The sequence below is a fragment of the Cynocephalus volans genome, chromosome 12, assembly GCF_027409185.1.
Source record: "Cynocephalus volans isolate mCynVol1 chromosome 12, mCynVol1.pri, whole genome shotgun sequence".
NCBI classification, from domain to species: domain Eukaryota; kingdom Metazoa; phylum Chordata; class Mammalia; order Dermoptera; family Cynocephalidae; genus Cynocephalus; species Cynocephalus volans.
Genome location: NC_084471.1, coordinates 78,266,207 through 78,287,157, shown reverse-complemented (window position 1 = coordinate 78,287,157; position 20,951 = coordinate 78,266,207). Strand labels below are relative to the sequence as shown.

Here is a 20,951-nt window from a genome sequence, read left to right as displayed (position 1 = left end):
AATTCTAGCCCTCTATTACAGAAACTTTTCTTATTGCTTTATAAGCAACTAGGAAATGTTATAAAGTAATATGAAGTTGAAAGTGAAAATTACATCGATCTATGGATGGCAGCCAATTCTAAACATAAACACTTTTTTTCTAAGACGTATTTTTTTCAAGTTTTATATAATCTTAATATTTGTCTATCATAACTAATTGTAATCATTTATTAGTGTACATAGGATTACTGAAACAATTTTATGCATCTGCTATGTCTGAGCATGCATTTGAATTGATTAAATGACCATTGAATTTTTGATGTAGGCAGAACATGTAGAAAAAGAATATTACAAAAAAAGCGCAATTTCTCGGAATAGTTCTCTTCATCCATTTCAAGCAGTGAAGCACTTTGGTCGACATGGTTGGGTATTTTATGAAGGTATATAATGATACTGTACTTTTCCCTTTAGTTTGTCTGACAACAGGCCTGTGATAGAGCTTCCCCATTGTGAGAATTCTGAAATTATCATTCGACTATATGAAATGCCTTATTTTCCAATGGGATTTTGGTCAAGATTAATCAATCGATTACTTGAAATTTCTCCTTACATGCTTTCAGGAAGAGGTATGTATTTAATGAAGACAATGTTTAGAGAAATTTGGGAGAAAGTATATTAAAAATAGTGTGTAATCTTCCTAGAGTTTACTTGTTTGGAAGGCAGCTGAAAATCAGAAAATAAGCTAAAAAAAATAAAGCTTTATATTGACCTCAGAGTGGCCAATATAAAGGCACATTAGCACATATAAACTCCTGCAGTTTGTCAGGAAGACAGTTCTTCAGGTCCTCACTCAAAACTCATTTGTTCTTATTTTAGACACATTTCCAACAACTATAAATATCTTGCTTTCCAAGTGACAGCAAAGTGGAGGCAATAATTTTAAAAGGTGAGATTACTAGGAGTCATTGGTTTAAAAGCACACACGTGCACACACACGTGCGCACACAAACAACAACAAAAAAGACAAAAAAATTAATAACCACTGTATAGTCAGGGAGTTGTACTCAACAAGTATAACAGATTCTGGCCATTCAGTGTAGGGACTGGAATATCTCTATTCTGCTGTACAATACCTGAGGGATTAACAAAAAAGAAGCAAAATTTGTGCTGATAATATTAGCTCTTTCTTCTAGAATAAAGAGATGTCTTAGTGCTCCAAAGGGAAAATATCATTTTCGGGGTGGGGGGACATTAAAAGTCAGCTTTATGCAGGTATTTCTGGTTTCTGAAATAAACTTTTTCTTGCTTGGAATTAAACAGTATATAGGTAGTTATATTGCATGAAAAAGTTCAGGAAGTTTGGGTTGTAGCACGACCATCCACTTCTTTTTAAAAATTATGAGAACTTACGACTCTTTTCCTTCTCTTATTAAGCACGCAAAACTGCTTAACAGCATGAACCTGAAATGTATCTTAGGTAATCTATAGGGCATTTAACTTATTTTATTGCAAAGTTAAGGATAAAGTATTTAATATAATATTTAATAGATATAATAGAGGACTCATAAGAACCCAATACCTTCTTTCAAAACAAATGTATCTGTATTACCATCACTTGTGTTGCCTGCAGTATTTTTTTCCTTTAATTTATAAAGTAGTTAATAATTAGTGGATCCATTTGGATCCATTTAAACTTCTTTCAGAACGAGCACTTCGCCCAAACAGAATGTATTGGCGACAAGGCATCTACTTAAATTGGTCTCCTGAAGCTTACTGTCTGGTTGGATCTGAAGTCCTGGACAATCACCCAGAGAGTTTCTTAAAAATTACAGTTCCTTCTTGTAGAAAAGGTAAGGAAATCGATTCGAACATTTGAATTGTACCACTAAAGGAATCTAAATTTTTAAAACAATTTACAATTTATCTTTTCTAGCTTTGGTTTAGAGAGAGTTGATGAGCTCTTTTTTGAATTCTGTAGGCTGTATTCTTTTGGGCCAAGTTGTGGACCACATTGATTCTCTCATGGAAGAATGGTTTCCTGGGCTGCTGGAGATTGATATTTGTGGAGAAGGGGAAACTCTGCTGAAGAAATGGGCATTATATAGTTTTAATGATGGCGAAGAGCACCAAAAAATTTTACTTGATGACTTGATGAAGAAAGCAGAAGAAGGTGTGTTTTGGTACAACTTACAAAATTTTTTTTAAAGTAATCCCCTTGATATGTGTGAAGTGACTTTTATGATAAATGTAAAAATCATTCTTACCTATAAGACATTAGTTAACAGATACTCTTATTTACTTACAGTGACTGTTCAGAAAAATAGATTATATTTATTACTGATAAGATTTTGGGTTCTATAGTCAGAAAGTGTTGATTTGAGGGTTTGAATACTGGCGCATTGAGCAACATAACCTTATCTTTGAAATGGGAATACTAAGCAAACCTATCTCATAGGATTGTAATGAGGATTAAAATAGACAATATGTGGAAATAACTTAGCAATAAGCCTGCCATATGATAACTGTTTCATGAATGTGGCAAAAGTGGAGAATAGATACCTTCCTAGTCAGAAGTCTGGTAGCCTAAGGCAGTTCTGAATTTTATTTAATAAACACGCCCAAGAATGAGTTTTTAAAATTCTAAAAGATTATGTTAAGTGAACATTTACAATTTTCTCAGAATTTCTAGAGAAATCTAAAATTGGTAAGAAACCCTAAGAGAGTGATTAGACATAGAAAATATGTATTTTTTTCAAGTCAAAACCACAAATTTATGTATTTCCCTAAATGTTCTTCTAAAAAAAATCGTTTATGTACTTCTCAGGAGACCTCCTAGTAAATCCAGATGAACCAAGGCTCACCATTCCGATATCTCAGATTGCACCTGACTTGATTTTGGCTGACCTCCCTAGAAATATTATGTTGAATAATGATGAGTTGGAATTCGAGCAATCTCCCGAGTTTCTCTTAGGTAACTATTTTTATTAGTTTGAGGATAAAAGTTGAGATGCAATTTTCTCCTTATAATGTAGAAAATATTTAAATATCATAATTACACCTTCATAGATTTTTAGTGTCTTCATATATTTGTTACAATGTTTTTCATTTGGAATGATAAAAAGTAACATCATGTTACAGATCTGGAATTTGATTTGCACATGCTCATGTAGACGAGGATCAAGATGAGGACGGGACTGTCACGGAAGCACAAACATTTATAAAATATGTCCTTGCATTTGCTTTAATATCCAGGGGTAAGGGAGGCAGATGCAGAGGGTTTCAGTCAAGTGAAGCAGTCATTTCTCAGTCTCAAAAAGGTAGAATAAGTAAAGGAAGAACACCTCTGTGTGGTCATAGCAGCAGTTTTATTACTTGGTATGACATTACATTGCTGAATTCTCATAAAAATATTCATAAAATCTTGGGGATTAAAAAAATCAGAAGTGCTAAATTGGTGTCATATTCAAGTTCTTTTTTTTTCTTTTGTTATGTGGATCAGTTTACATTTATTGGCTGGTACCATGAATTTGTTCAGTGATTTTCCACAGGGTCTGATGGAAATTGCTGAATTCATGTAGCATCTTTCAGTGTTCATTGAAAGAAGGTGAAGTCATGGTAACCATGTTCCAGTATTTTCATTTCTATTTTACTTCCTGGGCCTATCCTCTCACTGTACATGGGTTTTGAGGCCTAAAATATGTTTTTTAAGAATGTTTCATAAACTTAAGAAATTCAAAATATTTACAAATTATAACTCCTTTTGGAAAGAAATGCATATGATATGTCATACCATATCATTCTGTAGAATACTTCTGTGACTTCCCATCTCAGAATAAAAGCTAATTTCTTTATCGTGCTTATGATGCCCTGATGTATTTGGCTCTCTGGTAACCTCTTTTTTAAAAGTACATTTTCTTAAAATTTACTTTTTTAATTGACAAGTGAAAATTGTATATATTTATGTATAACTTGATGTTTTAATATATCTATACTTAGTGGAAAGACAAAATGAAGCTATTTAACAAATGCATTATGTCACATACTTATTTTTTCATGGTGAGAACACTTAAACCTACATTCCTAGCAATTTTCAAGTATACAATATATTATTATTAACTGTGAGTTCACATACTCAAGTTCTAAACATTCTTGGGAGTCATTGGGAAGACTATGAAAAGCATTGGGTTGATTTAATATAAAGTATTCAAAGACAATTCTGACTTTCCTTTGTGTAGTATTTGTTGTTGTTGTGTGTATACATTTAATTTAAATTGCCATAGAGAGAACAGCTAAAATCTGTCTATCAGGACATAATATTATTAGCAAAATAACGTCCAAATTTGGGACATGACATATAAAGCTAAATAAACTTCTTTATACCTTTATTCTTCACATTGATTGGGAATTTTAGAATGAGTTCAAATTCTTTTGAACTCAAGAAGTGAATATATTCTCAGGAAGTGAATATATTCTCAGGAAGTGAATATATTAGTAATAGAGGGAAAACACAAAATACTGAATTATCAATGCTGAATCCTACATCTTAACCAACCCAAATTTCAATAATGATTCAAAAGATGCAGGCAAGTACCAGATGTAGTGTATCCATTCTCTGAAGGGGTCCCAAGACTTCAGTGACAACTCCTCAAAATATTCCATTTTCCTGCATTAAGAGGTGTTTCACATTAATAGACAAGTTTTGAGCAATGTATGTAGAAATTTTGTTCACTAAGGCTGTTTTGAAGCACATGCGTTTTATATTTCTTTGGTTACACAGCTAGGAAAATGTTTAGGTGACTACTTTCCTTTCTCTAGCCCCATGTCCCATAAACCCATAAATTTCATGTTTATTTACAGAAAGCAATCTAGATCAGGGTTTCTCAACATTTACACTATTGCCATTTTGGACTACATAATTCTCTGTTATTGGGGCCTTTCCTGTGCATTGTATGGTGTTTAGCAGCACCCCTGGCCCCTACTCACTAGATGCCAGTAGTACCTCATTCCACCCCACAAGGTGTGACAATCATAAATGTCTTAGGACGTGGGGTTGAGTACCATTGATCTAAACGAATTGAGTATATATCCTTTTAAAACATTTTACAGTTAGAGACTCCCAGTATCTTTATGCTGGAGTGATCTGCAGAAGCTCACTCATCCGCCCCTCCACCTACCCCTGCCAGGTTTTCTTGTAGAGCAGAAGTGAATTCAGGCTTTTTTGTTAACTCTTTCCTTCCCAGATAGCAATTATTATTATGCAGTGACTAAGACACACCTTAAATAATGTGAATAGATTTGTTTTGTGAATATATTTTTAAATATAGATGTGTGGTGTTTTGTTCACACATCTGAGGAGTTGTGCAGTGCATTTCCTCTTTGAGGGAGTATTTTTCTGAAGAGCGTGATATGGTGTGACTTGATGGGGTTGGGAAGGTTTTCTTGCTTTTGGTAATAAAAGTATTAACAATATTAACATTATATAATATTAATGATATATTAATAATAATGAGGTTTTCTTTCCTATCTAGATGACACAAATACACAATAATAGTCCTTAACCTTATTTTTGTTTCTAGTCACATGAAAGATACAGTTCATGAAAGATATGGTATTAGTACAGCAGCGATTCTCAAATAGGGGAGGGCATTAAAAAATTAGAAATCTCTACTCCTACTTGAAGTTTTTACATCTCTCCCTAGGATGTGTTTCTTCTCTCTGCCCCATTACAATTTTTGGTTGTTGTTGGTAACTGTCCAGCTCGAGGAGAACCACAACAGGATACATTTATTAGATAAGATTCCATTGCTCCTACGTATTTCTTCCTTTCCAGTCCACTTGCTTCCTTTCTCTTTTCCTTCTCCTGTTTATCCATTCTGTTTCTGGTTTCAGTACTTAACTATTCACATAGCCTTCATTTCCTCAATACCAACAATAGTAACAAATATTAATGGGTTATTTAATTAATTAATGGGTAAATTAAAATTAATGGAGTTAAAAGTTGCATATTTATTGGGTACTGGAGGGATAGGATGAGAGGATACCAAGACTGATAAGATACAGACAATACTTTAAAAATATTTACAATCTAGTAGAAATATAAGACATACTTAATGAGTTATTTATTTTAATATATATTCCTTCTGAGCATAAAATAATGTATAATTATATATGATCATTATAGAGATTTTTAAAATACACAATTGGTAGAAGCTTCCATAGATGTGTAATTTCACCACTTAGAAACAACAGATTTTAACATTGTTGTAGTTCCTTGTAGATTTTTCTGGGTTCACTCACTTATATCCATCAGGTGATTTCATTTCAAGGTAGTATATGAGAACCATAGATATTGTACAAGTAGGATTTACTGTTTATCAGTGAACAGTAATAGTCCAGGGTCTGGTCATGACCAGTTTCTCAGGCAGACTTCAGTTTCTCGATATGTACTGGGCCTTATAGGCTTGAAGAACTCCCCAGAGGTTGTGATAAACAGGTAGCAGAGCTCTTCAAGGACTGGCACAGCAAGGGTACACAGTCCTGCAGGTACAAAGCAGGTTCAGGAAATTTTGGCTGTTCCAGTCTGTTTAGAACAACTGCTCTCAATACTGCTTGCTCATTATAATCACCTGGGGAATTAAAAAACAAAAACAAAAAAACCCACAAAAAAACTAATGACCAGTACTTCCTGGGACTAATTAGATTGAAATCATTGAGCCCAGACATTCATATTTTTAATAAGCTCCTCAGATGTACCGTTCAGCTGGGACTGGCAGGAAAGCTAGTGAATGCTAGGCTAGACAGTGGAAAGTAGAGTGAGAAGAGAACTAGAGAAGGAATTCAGGGTTACAGTATGAACGTGGGTTTGATTTAGTAGGCAATATGGAATAATTTGTCTTTGAGCAGGACAGCGGCACAATCAAAGTGGAATTATAGGGAAATTCATTTTGCAGGGGAGATGAATGAGTTGGAGGTGATAAACTCTAGAGGCCTCCACATACTAGGCAGGAGGCACGAAGGGCATGACACGGGTGTGGTGGTGGTAGGGGAAATGGAAAGGGCGGCCTAGATACAGTGAGGCTGCAGAGTGACTGCCAGTGAGCTGTGGGCTCAGCCTGAGGCAAAGACTTGAGATCATTCTTCGGTTTTGACTCTGGCATGACTCGAAAAGAGTTTTGTTTTGTTTTTATCAGTTATATGGAAGGTAAAATAAAACTAGTTTGGAGAAAAGATGCTGAGTGTGGATTTTGATAGAATGCGATTGAGATTTGGAAGAGCATATGCCAATGGAAATCTCCAATACAAAGTTGGAAGAGAGGAGAGTGTTTAGGAGGTAGCTGGTGGCTGTGAGTGAAAATGTGAAAATTCTCGACATCTAGGGATAGATGAAGTCACAGGCGTGGATGAGGTCATTGAGCGATGTGTAGAGGAAGACAGGAAGGTTGGAGACCAAATCTTTAGGTGTATGTTCACTCATGGAGTAGAATAAAGAAGCAGAAGCGTCAAGAGAGATTTGATTCAATGCAACACGTGGGCCAGGTTTTTCTTTAAATATACGGCAGGTGGAATTACAACAGGTATAATTTATTTAGTTTTTCTGTGTGGATGTATTCACTTAAGTGCTTTGTACTTTCTTTTCCATAGGTGATGGCAGTTTTGGGTCAGTTTATCGAGCAGTCTATGAAGGAGAAGAAGTGGCGGTGAAGATTTTTAATAAACATACATCACTTAGGCTGTTAAGACAAGTAAGAATTCCAATAATATCATTATATCAAATCACACATTGTTAATCTCCTGGAACTCTTATTTTGCATGCAATTGTGAAAATGCAAAAAATGAACACATTTCCTCAAAAGTTTACTTGAGTTTAATTATGAAATCTCATTTTGTACATTCATTATGGAGCGGAAAGTTTTCTTTTGTTTCTTCTGTTGAAAAATGAAGAAATGGCAGAATTTCGAGAGTTCCCTGTAGTGTAATCCTCAAGTATGATGTAAAACTTTGTGTAAGACTCACTTATTACCCCTCTTTTACTTTAGAAACTTGCTGCTCTAAATGTGCTCCACGGACCAGCAGCTGGACATTACCTGAGAAATTGTTAGAAATGTAGACTCTCGGGACATATTGTCCCTGGTACTCCCCAGTAGTCAGACTTCCAGCTGCTTCTGCCTGCGCACAGACCTGAATCCTAGCAAGCGCCTGACTTCAGGTCCTGTTTTCTTCAGAGTATTTATCTTTCATTTTTCTGGCCCACAGAAATAATGTTTTTTTTAAAAAAATTTTTTATTGAGCATAGCTTCTATGTGTTCAGAGTGAAAGAAGCACTTTAAAGCATGATCTCCTATTGATAATGTGATTAGAGGTTAGAAATCTTAAACCAAAGTTCTAATTGATAAGCTTATACCTTTCTTTTTGGATTTATCAACTTTAGAAAGAAATTGTGGATTACCTACTACAAAAGATAGGGAAAATTAGCATGCTTATCCTATCCCCGCTCTGTTTACTTCTTAAAATTTAAAATTGGTTATGTTAGTTTTCCTAATATAGTAACAATTATAACTTGAAATAAATTTACAAAACTTTTATTTTTTGTGAATTTTTTTTTTCTTTTTGGTGGATGGCCGGTACATGGATCCAAACCTTTGACCTTGGTGTTATAACACTGTGCTCTCATCAGCTGAGCTAACTGGCCAGTCTAAAATGTTTATTTTTTAGTACAACTCTGGACAGCATGTACTGACTCCTTGCTATGTGAGAGGAGAAAAATTGTTACTATTCTCCTCTTCTCACACGCTTCCTAAGTTCTGCAATGTATTCTATTTTTATATAGTTAAATTTTATAACATTTATATTCTGTTCTGTGATCATAATTAAATTGTTTACATTTGGTTTGAAAAACAAAACCAATAAATGCCACTTAGAACTGATTTTTTAATTTCTACAGAACCAAAGTGTTTCTACTCTTAGACAAAGACATGTAACCTTCTCTCAGTAACCATTTTTTTCTGCTACATTAGGAATATTCCAAATGTCAAGTCAAATGGATTCTCTATTGGTATGTGTTTATCATCAATTGATAAAATGGGACTAAATTTTAATTTGGGTCACAATTATATCCTAATTTTTATGTAGTTTTTTGGGTTTTCTGGACTTTTTGATTATCTTTTTTTTTTCCTTTTGATGTATTGAGAGAAAAGATACATCCTTCCATCATGCCTTTAAGGATTTCTAAATTCTTAATCATACAGTTCATATATCAAAATATACTTCTTGAGGAAATTCCTCATTCTGCCCATGACTTCCTGCTCTAAACAGGAGAGATGGATTTCCAGGCTGTCTGTGCAGTGGTTAATCTGTGATTTCTTTTTCTTATTCCTTCTTGATTATTCCCAATCTTTCTTGAGTTCATAGACTTCTCTTGGTTAGATTGTCTTTATTTTTTGTTGGAGAGTACATTCAAGTAATTTTTTTTTAGAAAGGTTGTTTGGGAGGTAAATGCTTTAAATTCTCACATGTTAAAAATATCTTAATTTTGCTTTTGCACTTGATGAATATGCTTTTACTCTTTAGTTTTTAGAAATCTAGGTTTGAAATAATTTTTCTTCAAAATTTGAAGAAAATTTCTTTCATTTTTAGTGCCCACTGTTGCTAAAGAGAATTCTGATGTCAATCAGATAATTGTTCCTGTATACGTTACTTTTAATTTAGTTGAAAACTGATAAATTGATCTCTTGGATTTTTTTTGTCCCTGGTATTCTAAAACTTTACAACTATATGTTTGTGTGTGGGTCAATTTTCATCCATTTGCCTCATTGTTTGTTGGGAAATTCTCTTCTATTTATTCTCTTCTACAAGGGTACTTCAAAGAGTTCATGGAAAGATTTGTATTATCTTTTAATTCTATGTTTCCACAAACTTTTTGAAATACCTTTGTATTATTTATTATTTCCTTCCTGACATTTGTTAATTGCTGGCTGAATTTTATTGAGCAGCTATTATGTACCAGGCTAGATGGTAGGATAAATAGTAGACACAAGGCAGTAAGCTAAACCAGTCAAGCTATACCAGGCTTCTTTGGAGCCTATGTCTGTTTACTTATGACCCTGTATTTCTGATTGTTCCTCCAGGAATACAGATTAGATGGTGAGCCTTCTGGGTCTATCATCCATGTCTCTTGAGTTCCCTCAAGAAAGTTGTATCTATAATTCTAGTGACTTGCTTGACTATCTCTCATAGATCTCTAATTTGTTTTTCAGAATTGCCTTGTTTATTACTTAGCTTTCTACTGAATTTTGCTTTTATAATCATATTTTTGAGTGTCACCAATTCTTTCCCTCCCTCCTGGTTGCTTCTTTATAGCTATTTTTTTAAGATAAAATATCCTCAAGAATTTCTGTTAATATCATTTAGAATTTCATTTTTTCTATTACTTGCATTATTTCTATTTGCCCTGAGGTCATTTGTTCTATGAGTTCATCTTGATCTCTCTCTATTATGTTGCTGGTTTTCCAAATTGGTTATTTTTGGATGACTCTTCATATCTATGAATTAAGGACTGTATTAATGATTAAAGAAGGACTATACTGATTACTAAATGTAACTGGAATGGATATTCTCTGCATTCGTGTAGGTTTGTTTTCTCATGTTGCCATGCCCTGAACAAGAGGGTAGATGGACCATGGGCTCTCAATGAGTGAGCACTGTTTGTGGATACTCTTCAGGTTACATGGGCAGAGATCACCCAGGCTTGCTGAAACCTTAATAACTGCCAAAGTAATGAAGTCTTTTCTCTGGAGGTTCTGAACTTGAGATTATTTCTTTCCTGCATGGTGCTGCATTATTTTTCTCTTCTTAATCTGCTGGAGAGTTCTAGATACTTCAGGCTCTGTTCTGCATCTCTTCCTAGTCTGAACACTTTCTGCTGTGAACTTCATCAGATAAATTATCTCCACTTTTCGTCTTAAAAAGAAAATCACAGGGGGTGCTTACTGTAGGGTTGGTTTAATCCAGCGGTTCTGGTGCATTTTCTCTATAATTCCTTTAACCTCTGTGTGTTGGTTTTATTCTCTCAGGATGGCTTTTCTCATTGTGGTGAACTGGTTCCAAGGATCACAATTACGTATTACAAGTACAGAAGAAAAGAGGTTGCCTCTTTTAAAGTCTTGTATTTCACATAACCAAAAGACCTACACAGTAGCTCATTAAATAAAGGACTTCTCTTGGCCTCAGTTGAGTCACCTGTCCTTTTGTCAGCAAGCGCTATGGTCACGGCAATGCTTTGTGCTGATTGGCTTAGGCCTGTGTTACTGAAGCAATTGCTATGGCAATGAGGATGGTCTTACTTTGAATAGGAATTACTTTTCTCTGAAGCTGAAGTTGGGGTCAGTTTGCCCTGAATTCCATGGGCTACGTGGGTGAGGGTTGAATACCTCAGCAAAAATCAAGGTACTCTTAGGAGAAAAGAAAGGGGAATGCACAACCAACTCCAGTATCCTCTCCTGTTTTGGGTGCTGGTGGGGATTTATTCCCCTTTTTTTCTGAGTCTTTATTGATGGAAGGAATGAGGGAGAGGGACAAGGTGAGAGGGGAAGTAAAATCCAACGCTAATTCTGCCATCCTATACTAGTAGTCAACCATATTTTAAAATCTATTAATCCTCACTTTTTTCTTTGATTTATTAATATAATTCCTTATGACTGAATCTAACTAGTTTATGTAATTTTTTTTTAATGCAGAGTTATACTATTTTAGTTACTCTGAATAATATCCCAGCAGAATTTTGGTTACTAGTATCAAAATTACTCATACTCTAATACTTGGAATAAGTTAAAACATTCTGTATACAGAAGTTTGTGAAACAAATCCTGGAACAATCTCTTTCAATCTATAGGTGATTTGTTATGTAAATTAATTTTTCAGCCATGGTCGTTAGTCTTCAATATATGTTTCAAATTTTATGGAATGTGCTTGGGGAACCCTGATGGAAATCAGAATACCCAAAATGTATACAGGACTGACTAGTGTATAGGTGGCTGCGTAAATCAAGGAAATGGTAGAAGAAATGGAAGAGTGTGTAGAATGTGCTTTCTCTTTAAAAAAGGAAATAAAAAAGAAAAACTTTGGTGTTCAGTGCTGCATTTTAAGGATTATTCTACTAGTGGTCATGAATTGGGGCAGATCTATTACACTCTCTTGCTTCTTTTTCTTCGCAATCAGTGAGTTGCTTTTCCAGGATAGAAAATTTGGATTAGGTTTTTGTCTGTGCCTATGAAAGTAAACAGAGCTAACTTGAATTGTTTTCATCAGTTTTAACCAACTGAGCTAATAAGACATGGGAAAAAAAGAAGATTTTTATCTACTAAGCAAATATGATTGCTGTCTGAAGCTTTGTTCTTGGAGAATCCCCTCCCGCGGTATTCAGCCTTTCTTCTGCAGCTTGCAGAGTTCTCCACACTTCAGTTTCCTGATAGATGCAGTGGCACAGATATTCCATGTCTTTGAAGCTGGTTGTTAAGAAGCAAAGCTTCTGCAGGGATCGGTTTAAAACATGAATCGATTTAACATCACGTAATCTATAAATTTCAACTAAGAGCTTTAGAATAAAGTAGAATGTACAGAATAAAGTGTGTATGGAATTCAAAGACAACACCACCATAAAGGAGATTGTAGTCTCCCATGAAGTGGTCTGGAAGAAGAATAAATTTCTAGAAAAACGACACATTTCAACTAAATTACAGTTTTGGAGTGAAGTGGGATATACAGAATAAAGTGCATATGGAATTCAAACAGGACAGTCTCCTAAAAGAGACTACATGTAAAGTCTCACATGATGTGGTCTAGAGGAATGATCATATCAAAATTGTGACCTCTGTTCAAGCTGAAATGATATCTTTGACTTCTTGGAATGCAGAGAGATTGTTGCAGCTGAGGATTGCTTTAGAGTGGTCCAAGGCAGGTCATTCTGAGGAAGTGGTAATATTTGAGCTAAGATCTAATGGAAGAAGCCTTCAGCCATGTGAAGGGCGAAGGGATTTCTAGGCAGAGCGATTAGCAAATTAGCAATTTGCAAAGGCAATGGCCTGTGGCTGGAAGGAGCTGGGCATGTGCTGGGGATTGGATGAATGTCAGTTGGCTGAAGGCTGGTGAATGAAGAGAAGGGAGAAAGGAGATGGGGTCTGGGAGAAGGGCTGGGGTCAGATCAGGTCAGGCCATGAGGCCACAGAAGTACATGGGATTTTTAATCTAAGAGTGGTGAGAAGGAGGGGACAATACAATATATTTCTATGGAGTTAGGCATTGTCTTCAGTAAACTTTTGTAGTCATTAAACCAGAGATTATAGGCAGGTTTTTTCTCACATGCCAGTTGCAGTTGATTAGTAGTGGCTGCCCAGGACCTATAGGATCTGAGAAGGATTCTGTGGCTAACTAGAATTTAGTAGATAAGATTGACATGACCTGTTACTATGACCACAATGTGTGTACTGTCCCTAATTCAAACAATGGTTTCAAACCCAGCTCTTTTTTACTGAAAATATGGAAAACATAAAAAAAAAAAAAAAAACTCAAAGAAGAAATGGAAAGTTTGCTGTAATCCAGTCACCCAGAGAAAACCATGATCAGTGTCGATGTCCTTAAAGAAGGAGGTGCTTGGGTAAGAGCTGATGTTGTATTATTCTTATGTGATCTTGGACTTTTTCAGGAGCTGGTAGTGCTTTGCCACCTCCACCATCCCAGCTTAATATCTTTGCTGGCGGCTGGGATTCGTCCTCGAATGTTAGTGATGGAGTTAGCCGCCAAGGGCTCTTTGGATCGCCTGCTTCAGCAGGACACAGCCAGCCTCACCAGAACCCTACAGCACAGGATCGCACTACATGTGGCTGATGGCTTGAGGTAATTAGGTTGCATTGTTTTCTAGTCAGTGCATGAAGAGTGTGACCTGGAACTCACTGTCAGACTCTGAGAACAGCAATTTCCAGTAGCACTGTGTCCCAGTTGCATTTTGCAAACAATTTGGGTGAAAACTACCATCTCCCTGATCAAATTTTGTCTCTAAACCATGCAAAATGTGAGGATTTTTGTGATAATTGCAGACATCCCAAAGTAAATTCTTGGTGTCCCCCCCCCACCCTTACTTTGCACCTCCCATCACCCACTTGTTTCACCTGGGAGTCCTCCCCAATTCCTTTCTTTCTCTCCTATCTCACACCTAATCCTTCAGCAAATCTTTTCAGCTCACAGTATATCTTAATGCAACTGCTTCTCACACTTGGTCTCACTACCAGCTGAGTCTAAGTCATGGTCATCTCTCCTTGCCTAACTGGTTCCCCTGCCTTCTCCTTTGTCCTGTTCTATAGTCCGTTGTTCACACAGCCCTGAGAGTAACTTTTCTAACATGGAAACTGGACCAGGTCTTGTTCCTGTTATTAATCCTCTCCTATCCCATTCCTGGTCACTGTGCTCAGGTGCTGCCTCCCAGAGGTTTCTCACATCTGCCAGAGGCTTTCTACCTGCTGTTCTTTTGCCCAGGGAGGTCTGACTCCCAGATATGCTTTTGGCTCCCTTCTCATTTCATTCAGGTCTCTCCTCAGAGAGGATGTCCCTGACCACTGACCCTAGGTCGTCTCTCGAGCACTCTTAACACTTACAGCTGCCTGGTATTCTTTATGCTTTCATTTAAAAAATGTGTTTATTGCCTGTCTTTGCCATCATAATCTGAATGCCAGGACAGCAGGGACCTTTCATCGTGTTCACTTTTCATCATTGTCTCTCCAGCACTGAGAACAGTGGACCCTCAGAAAATCTGGTGGCAGTGGGGACAGAGGGAAGGAGGAGGAAGGGAGGAGAACGGTGCCTGGCACATGGTAGCCATGCGGTGGATGGCATCTCCTTCTCTTTCTTCTCTTCTGAAATGCTGTAAATATGTCTTTTGGGCAGTATCCAGAAATGTAAATGGAATGAACAGTGAGAAAAGCAAATAACCCCCCTAATAAATAAACAAACAGAAGAAAACCAGGAGGATATAACTCTTAATAGTTTATAGAGAATTTAACAAGTGAGTTAAATTAGTAGATGTCCCTTCCTGAAAGGGCCCAGAAACTTCTGAGTATCATACAGACTATTAAATGAAACAGGGTGCAGGGATTTGGATTTGGGTTGATATATCTACTTTTGAACACCAGGGGGAACCTTGTGTTAAATTAATCTAAGTAACATGCAGCTTAGTCTCCTGTATAAGCATTTCAAAGCCTTCTTGGTTACTTTCCTTAATTTAACTAACTCCAGATCCTAGTTTTCCCCTAATTCTTCCATACAATCCCCAAAATGTTCATTTATAAAATGAAGAATTGCTATTTTTTATTCAACACTGTTGAAAAATCTCATCTCTAAAATAACTTATAAAGGTTACTTAAAATGACTTATAAAGGTTCTCTGAAACCTTACTTTAAATAACAAATCCAGCAGTTTCTGATGAAGTAAATTAAATCTCATCATATTTACCTATAATTTGCCTGATTTGCTCTTAGCATAATGCCAGGAGAGCTCTTTAGATCTTGTGCCACAGGAGGCTGGTAGATTTTAGTAGCTATTGATCTTCTACCAGCACTAAGTATATTTTAAAAACATAGTATAAGGTTTGTTTTCCCAAATATATTTTAGCATAGACCTATAACTACAGAGTTAGGAAGAGACAATAAAATATTATGCTCCTTGGGAGTCTCTTAAATAATGGAGCTATTTAGAGTGACAAACAAGAACTTTCCTTACATTGCATATTCTCTCTGCTGCAATCTGCCTTCAATGATTAGCTTACATCTCTAATTCAATCTGCTTCTTTGAGCCATTTATTATAATTTTCAACTGCCTATGAAGATATAGTCACCTGCATTTTTCATAAGTTTCTGTGTTTCCATATTTTCAAAATGGAATTTACTCTCCTTGTTCCTTCCTTCCACTATGAATCTGCTCTTGTCACCCCAACTTGATATACGAGGACACTTATAGTCACATCCAGACCGTCCCCTTCCCCCCAAAAGTAAATATTCATTTGTTCACTAGGTCATTTATTTTTATGCCACTACTGCTGCCTTGGTTCAGAACCTCCAGGAAATTATCAGAATATTTCCTCTAAAATAAAAATCTAATTATGCTTCAAATTTCGTAGTAGTGTTCTCAATTATCAGCCTCCTTGGGATGCATTAAAACTCTTTACGTGTGCTTCTTACCTACCTCTCCAGCCTCCTGCAGCTCCACTGCTCACACTCTGTATTCTAACCATGCTTATATTCATGTCCCCCTATCTTGCATTTGTCATTCCTCTCTTCTGACAAAGTTGTCTCCCTAGAGAACTCATTTTCCTGAAGAATTTGCTCACATACTACCTCTACTATGAATCTCAGCTGCTCCATGAAGAGTTAACCTCTCTAATGTGTGTTTCTTGCACCTGCTTCATGTGGGACATTGTCTTGTCTTAGGTCCTGAAGGGAGAAAAATAGAGATGATATTGTTCTCGAGGTTGAAGACTTACAGTCTAGTGGGGAAGTCGACTTTGACATCTTTACTTCTATGCTTGTCTCTCTCTGTAACTCTAACCCTAACCCTAACCCTCTGTGTTTCCCTAGCATTTGGTGCTTACACATTTTATGACCTTGTTTGGGCATCTGTCTCTCCTTCTAGATTATGACCCCTTCAAGAGCAGAGATACGAAGATGGCTTTGTATCCCCTAATGACTGGCCTCATAGATGCCTAATATGTATTTGTTAAATGAATGAACACATTTTTAGAATAATTCTATTCTATTATTTTATAGAATTTTTAGAATAATTCTATTCAGGATGAGATAAAGTTTACTTTAAATTATGAAGAAAGGGGTTTCTTAGCAGCTCTTATGATAGTCACGATTAAAGAATGGCTGTTTAACTGAATATAGACCAGTTTATTTTAAAGTAAAATATTTGACAATACAGTCACACAATGCATAGATTATGGTTGAATTATTTCGATAGGACAAGATCTGTACTTATTACTATTTCAAAAGCTATTTTGCTATTCTATTAAAGGCTATTAAAACTGCACTTTTAACAATTAAATTCTATAATTGACCCAGATAATTTCTCCCTCCCACTGACATTGTTTCAAATTAAGCTTAACATTTTTTTTTTTTTTTTTTTTTAGCCCTTGGGAAGTATTCTAAAAAGTCTGTGTTCTATAAATATTCTAAAAGAGGCATGCATTATGAAGGACTTGGATGCTATTCAATGATGTATGACTTGGCTTTAACTTTTTTATTTTTAATCTCCCAGCTTTTCTCTTCAGCAAGGCAAGAGTAGCTAATGGCCTTTCAGTAAGCCCTTAGTAAATTTTTCTTTTGAGCCCATTATTTATTGTTAAGGTCAACTTCATTAGTACATTTATCTTATTTTTCAGCCAAAAATATGTATACTGAAATGAATGGGCTTAATGTCAAATGTCCTAACTACATCCTGGAAGAGAGAATCTTCTGCTGCATTCGTTAATGCAATGAAATGATACACACACTCTAGGCCATCATGAAATGGAAAGTTCAGGGTATCCCTGCTGTTCTGCTCCTAATCCCCATGGCAGTGACTGGTACTAGGTAATAGAGTAAATATTTGTTGATAAAATGTGAACCAAAACCAAAAGCCGCAAACAAACAAAGGATTTAAATTTTCCTCCATTAAGTCCAGTGAAAAATTGTTCTTTCAAGGTAGATCATAATGTACCTGGGAGATCACGTGGATGGCTGTAGTAATTTTGATGCCGTGGGGCAGAGAAGACAGAGTAGGGAAAAATCAGAATTTTGTAGATGCCTAAGTAAAGTTATGTTAGTAGTTGGGTCATACTAAGCCCTCTGACCATGTTTCCAGAATGCACAAGATCTGGTTAAGATGAAAACGTTATGTTGTATTTCATATTAACTAGTTTTTATTCTTGGCCTGAAATGTCCAGTTCTAGTTGCTTATGGTTGCACAGACCAGTCTCTAAAAGGAAGAACTTTGACATCACCCAGCATCATCTTTGCCAAGACAGTGTTTTATTCATTTTAGCCCTCGTCCAAATGTTCTTTGTTAATTTATAACAGAATTGAGTTTACAATTAATTTTATCTTCAAACAGAGTCAGAGATTAATAGCTAGAAAAAGGCTTATATGTTGATTTGTTACTGTTGAAGAAATAGAAAATATTCTCCAAAACAGTAGTAAACATTTTCGGTCAGAAGAATAATTATCAAAGATAAATGGAATAGAGAGAATTTTGAAAGCCGAAAAAAACTTCTATATGGTTTTAAGAAAGTCAAAACTATTCAATAAATGGGAATTACAACAAAATCCTATCAACTCTTATTTAACATATTTACAATTAAAAATAGTTAAAATATTCATATGATCAGAATTCCCATTAAGTAATTAAGGTACATGAAAGAAAAGTCTCCAAAAATTGGGACTTTGCCTGAGATGGTTGTGTCCTAAAGTTCAAATCACTCTATTATCAGGATTGAACTTAAAAAAATATATTTTTAAAAAATATAACCTTGCTTTGCAATATTTGACTTGTATGTTTTGGTTTCCTTCTACCATATCTCATAACTTTGAGGGCCAAAGTTAGCACAGAACTGATGCATTGCATAAGGGACATAGATATTCAAGAACATGACAAAAATTATTATAATATAATCACATTTAATGAAACTTCCTGTGCATGTACTTGCAGATACCTCCACTCAGCCATGATTATATACCGTGACCTGAAGCCCCACAATGTACTGCTTTTTACCCTGTATCCCAACGCTGCCATCATTGCCAAGATTGCTGACTACGGAATTGCTCAGTACTGCTGTAGAATGGGGATAAAAACGTCAGAGGGCACACCAGGTAGGGGATGAGTTTTGCCTGATAATTCTCTGATCAAAATGGATATCTAGTGACTTCAGATGTGAGTTAGCAGAGTCAAGAGAAAACTGTAGCCTGACATATTGTGAACAGGTATTTATTGTGTGAATAATTGTGACCATTACTTAGTGATTTTTATCATTGTATTTTGTAGGACAAAAAAATTCAACTGATGGAATTTTCTGGGGCAAAAAACAAATAAAAAGGAGAGAATTTGATATAAACTTACAATTTTAAAAGTTAGATTTTAAAAATGTTTAAATACTCTAGAGGTGGTAAAAAGTAACAGCAAAAGCTTTAATCTAGGTACCATTGATATTCACCCCACATTGAGACAAACCAAATTCAGATCCACAAACACTTTTTCATAACTCTGAAACCCAAAGAACTCTGAAAACCCGAAGGTTTTTTGAATAACTGATTTGGTGGCAAAACCTGACTGTACTGTCTTGATGCCTATTACGGTCTTGATTTCTTAACACTCATTGTGAGTATGCATACGTTTCATGGCAGAAATAAAGGCATGCTGAATACAGGGGGCTGACTTTCATCCTACTGAGAGTTATGATTTATATGTTATATGCATTATTATTAACTTACTTAAATATAAAAATGTGGAATTTCTAAATACTTCTGGCTGCAAGAGTTTTACATAAGGGCTTTGGACACTGGGGTTCATCTTCATTGCACTGTTCTCGATTAGAAGCATGCTTTCTTCTTATTGTAGGATGATACAGGAGTTTAAGACTTTAAACTGAAGCTACTCTTCAGTTTTACTTTTTCATGATTTATAAGTTAATACTTCAATACTTAAAATAATGCAGTTTCTCTATTTGGCTTTGTATAGCATCTTGTACGCCCTCTCTGGATACCATTACATCTATTATAATGTTTCTTTCTAAGGTCATCCCCAATGCTTTTTGCCATCCCTGTCCTAATAATCCTATTAATACTACCATTAACTAACTTAGCTACCTGTGAAAATCTATTTCCTGTGTTGTCCTACACTTTTGTATTTTCATGGTTTTACATAAAGCCATGTTCTTCCCACATCACTGTTTACCCCATGGAATCCTTCCTCCCTTTCTCAGCCCCCACTCCGCTGCTTCTACTCTCAGATTCATCAGCATCTCAATTCTGATTATTAAGAAACAGACACAGTGATCTTTGCAGACATCTTTTCTTTCAGATTTCAGCTTGGGTAACGAACAGAAAATTGAGGGGCTGACATCTGTTGCTAGGAGGACAGCTCTATCATTAGGTAGTTATTTGTAAATAAAGTTACAGGTGGATTTACGTCGTCTTGATGACTGCAGCTCAATTAAAACTTCATTCCTAAGACAGAAGAAAATACACTGTCTCACTAAGCAAAAAGTTGTAGTTTGTTTCCCACCTTCTCCAATTTATGTAGCTAGATAAGCAAGTGGCCCCAGATTCAATGTCTAGTTCTACTTGTGCTCCAAATACATATCCTCTCCTTTATTTTGTATAGGTATATTTTGGAAGTAAAGTGTGTGTTCTCAAAAACATTTCAAAGTATATATTCTGGCTGAGAGTGTCTCTGGGCTGTTCAATAATAATAAAAATACAGAACATTTCTTGAGCACCTGCTGTGTGCCAGGCTCAGTGCCTGGTACATCAGAGACTTTGGTCTCTTACTCTCATGCCAGGGCTGAAATTTAGCTGTTATTTTCTCATTTGTAAAAAGAGAAAACTGCATTCAGTGAGATTATGTAAGTTGCAGAATGTCCCTCAGTAAATGACCAAATGAGCACTCAGTCTAAGCACTGAATCCAGTGCTATTTGGCTTTAAATTCTATAGACTTTCTCCTAGACCACATGCAACTTCAACATGTACCTGAAGAGGTTTAAATATTCAATTTTAGTTATTTAAAAACTAAAACAAAACAACAGAGCCATGAATAGCAAACGGTGTCAACTACAGGTGTGAGAAAACAGTCTCAGAGGATGGAGGCCACAGGCCTCATATACTCCCACCTAGAAAAAGTGGGCACAGTGCAGTGACCTTCTCTTGGAAGATCTGCTCATTATTTTCTTGTGACACTA

The 20,951-nt window shown here is 35.8% G+C and overlaps 1 protein-coding gene across 3 annotated transcripts in view; it reads left to right on the top strand.

Moving 5' to 3' along the window:
* LRRK2 (leucine rich repeat kinase 2) overlaps positions 1–20,951 on the top strand; it is a 131,215-nt gene that overhangs the window by 86,619 nt on the left and 23,645 nt on the right. For all 3 annotated transcript variants that reach the window (XR_010021331.1, XM_063074909.1, XM_063074910.1), the window contains exons 35-41: positions 451–605; positions 1,683–1,829; positions 1,958–2,149; positions 2,804–2,950; positions 7,621–7,721; positions 13,676–13,866; positions 18,706–18,866. Coding sequence is in view for 2 of the 3 variants with exons in the window: in XM_063074909.1 (XP_062930979.1) it covers positions 451–605; positions 1,683–1,829; positions 1,958–2,149; positions 2,804–2,950; positions 7,621–7,721; positions 13,676–13,866; positions 18,706–18,866 (1,094 nt within the window). In the remaining variant the exon portion in view is untranslated. The remainder of the gene's footprint in view (positions 1–450; positions 606–1,682; positions 1,830–1,957; positions 2,150–2,803; positions 2,951–7,620; positions 7,722–13,675; positions 13,867–18,705; positions 18,867–20,951) is intronic.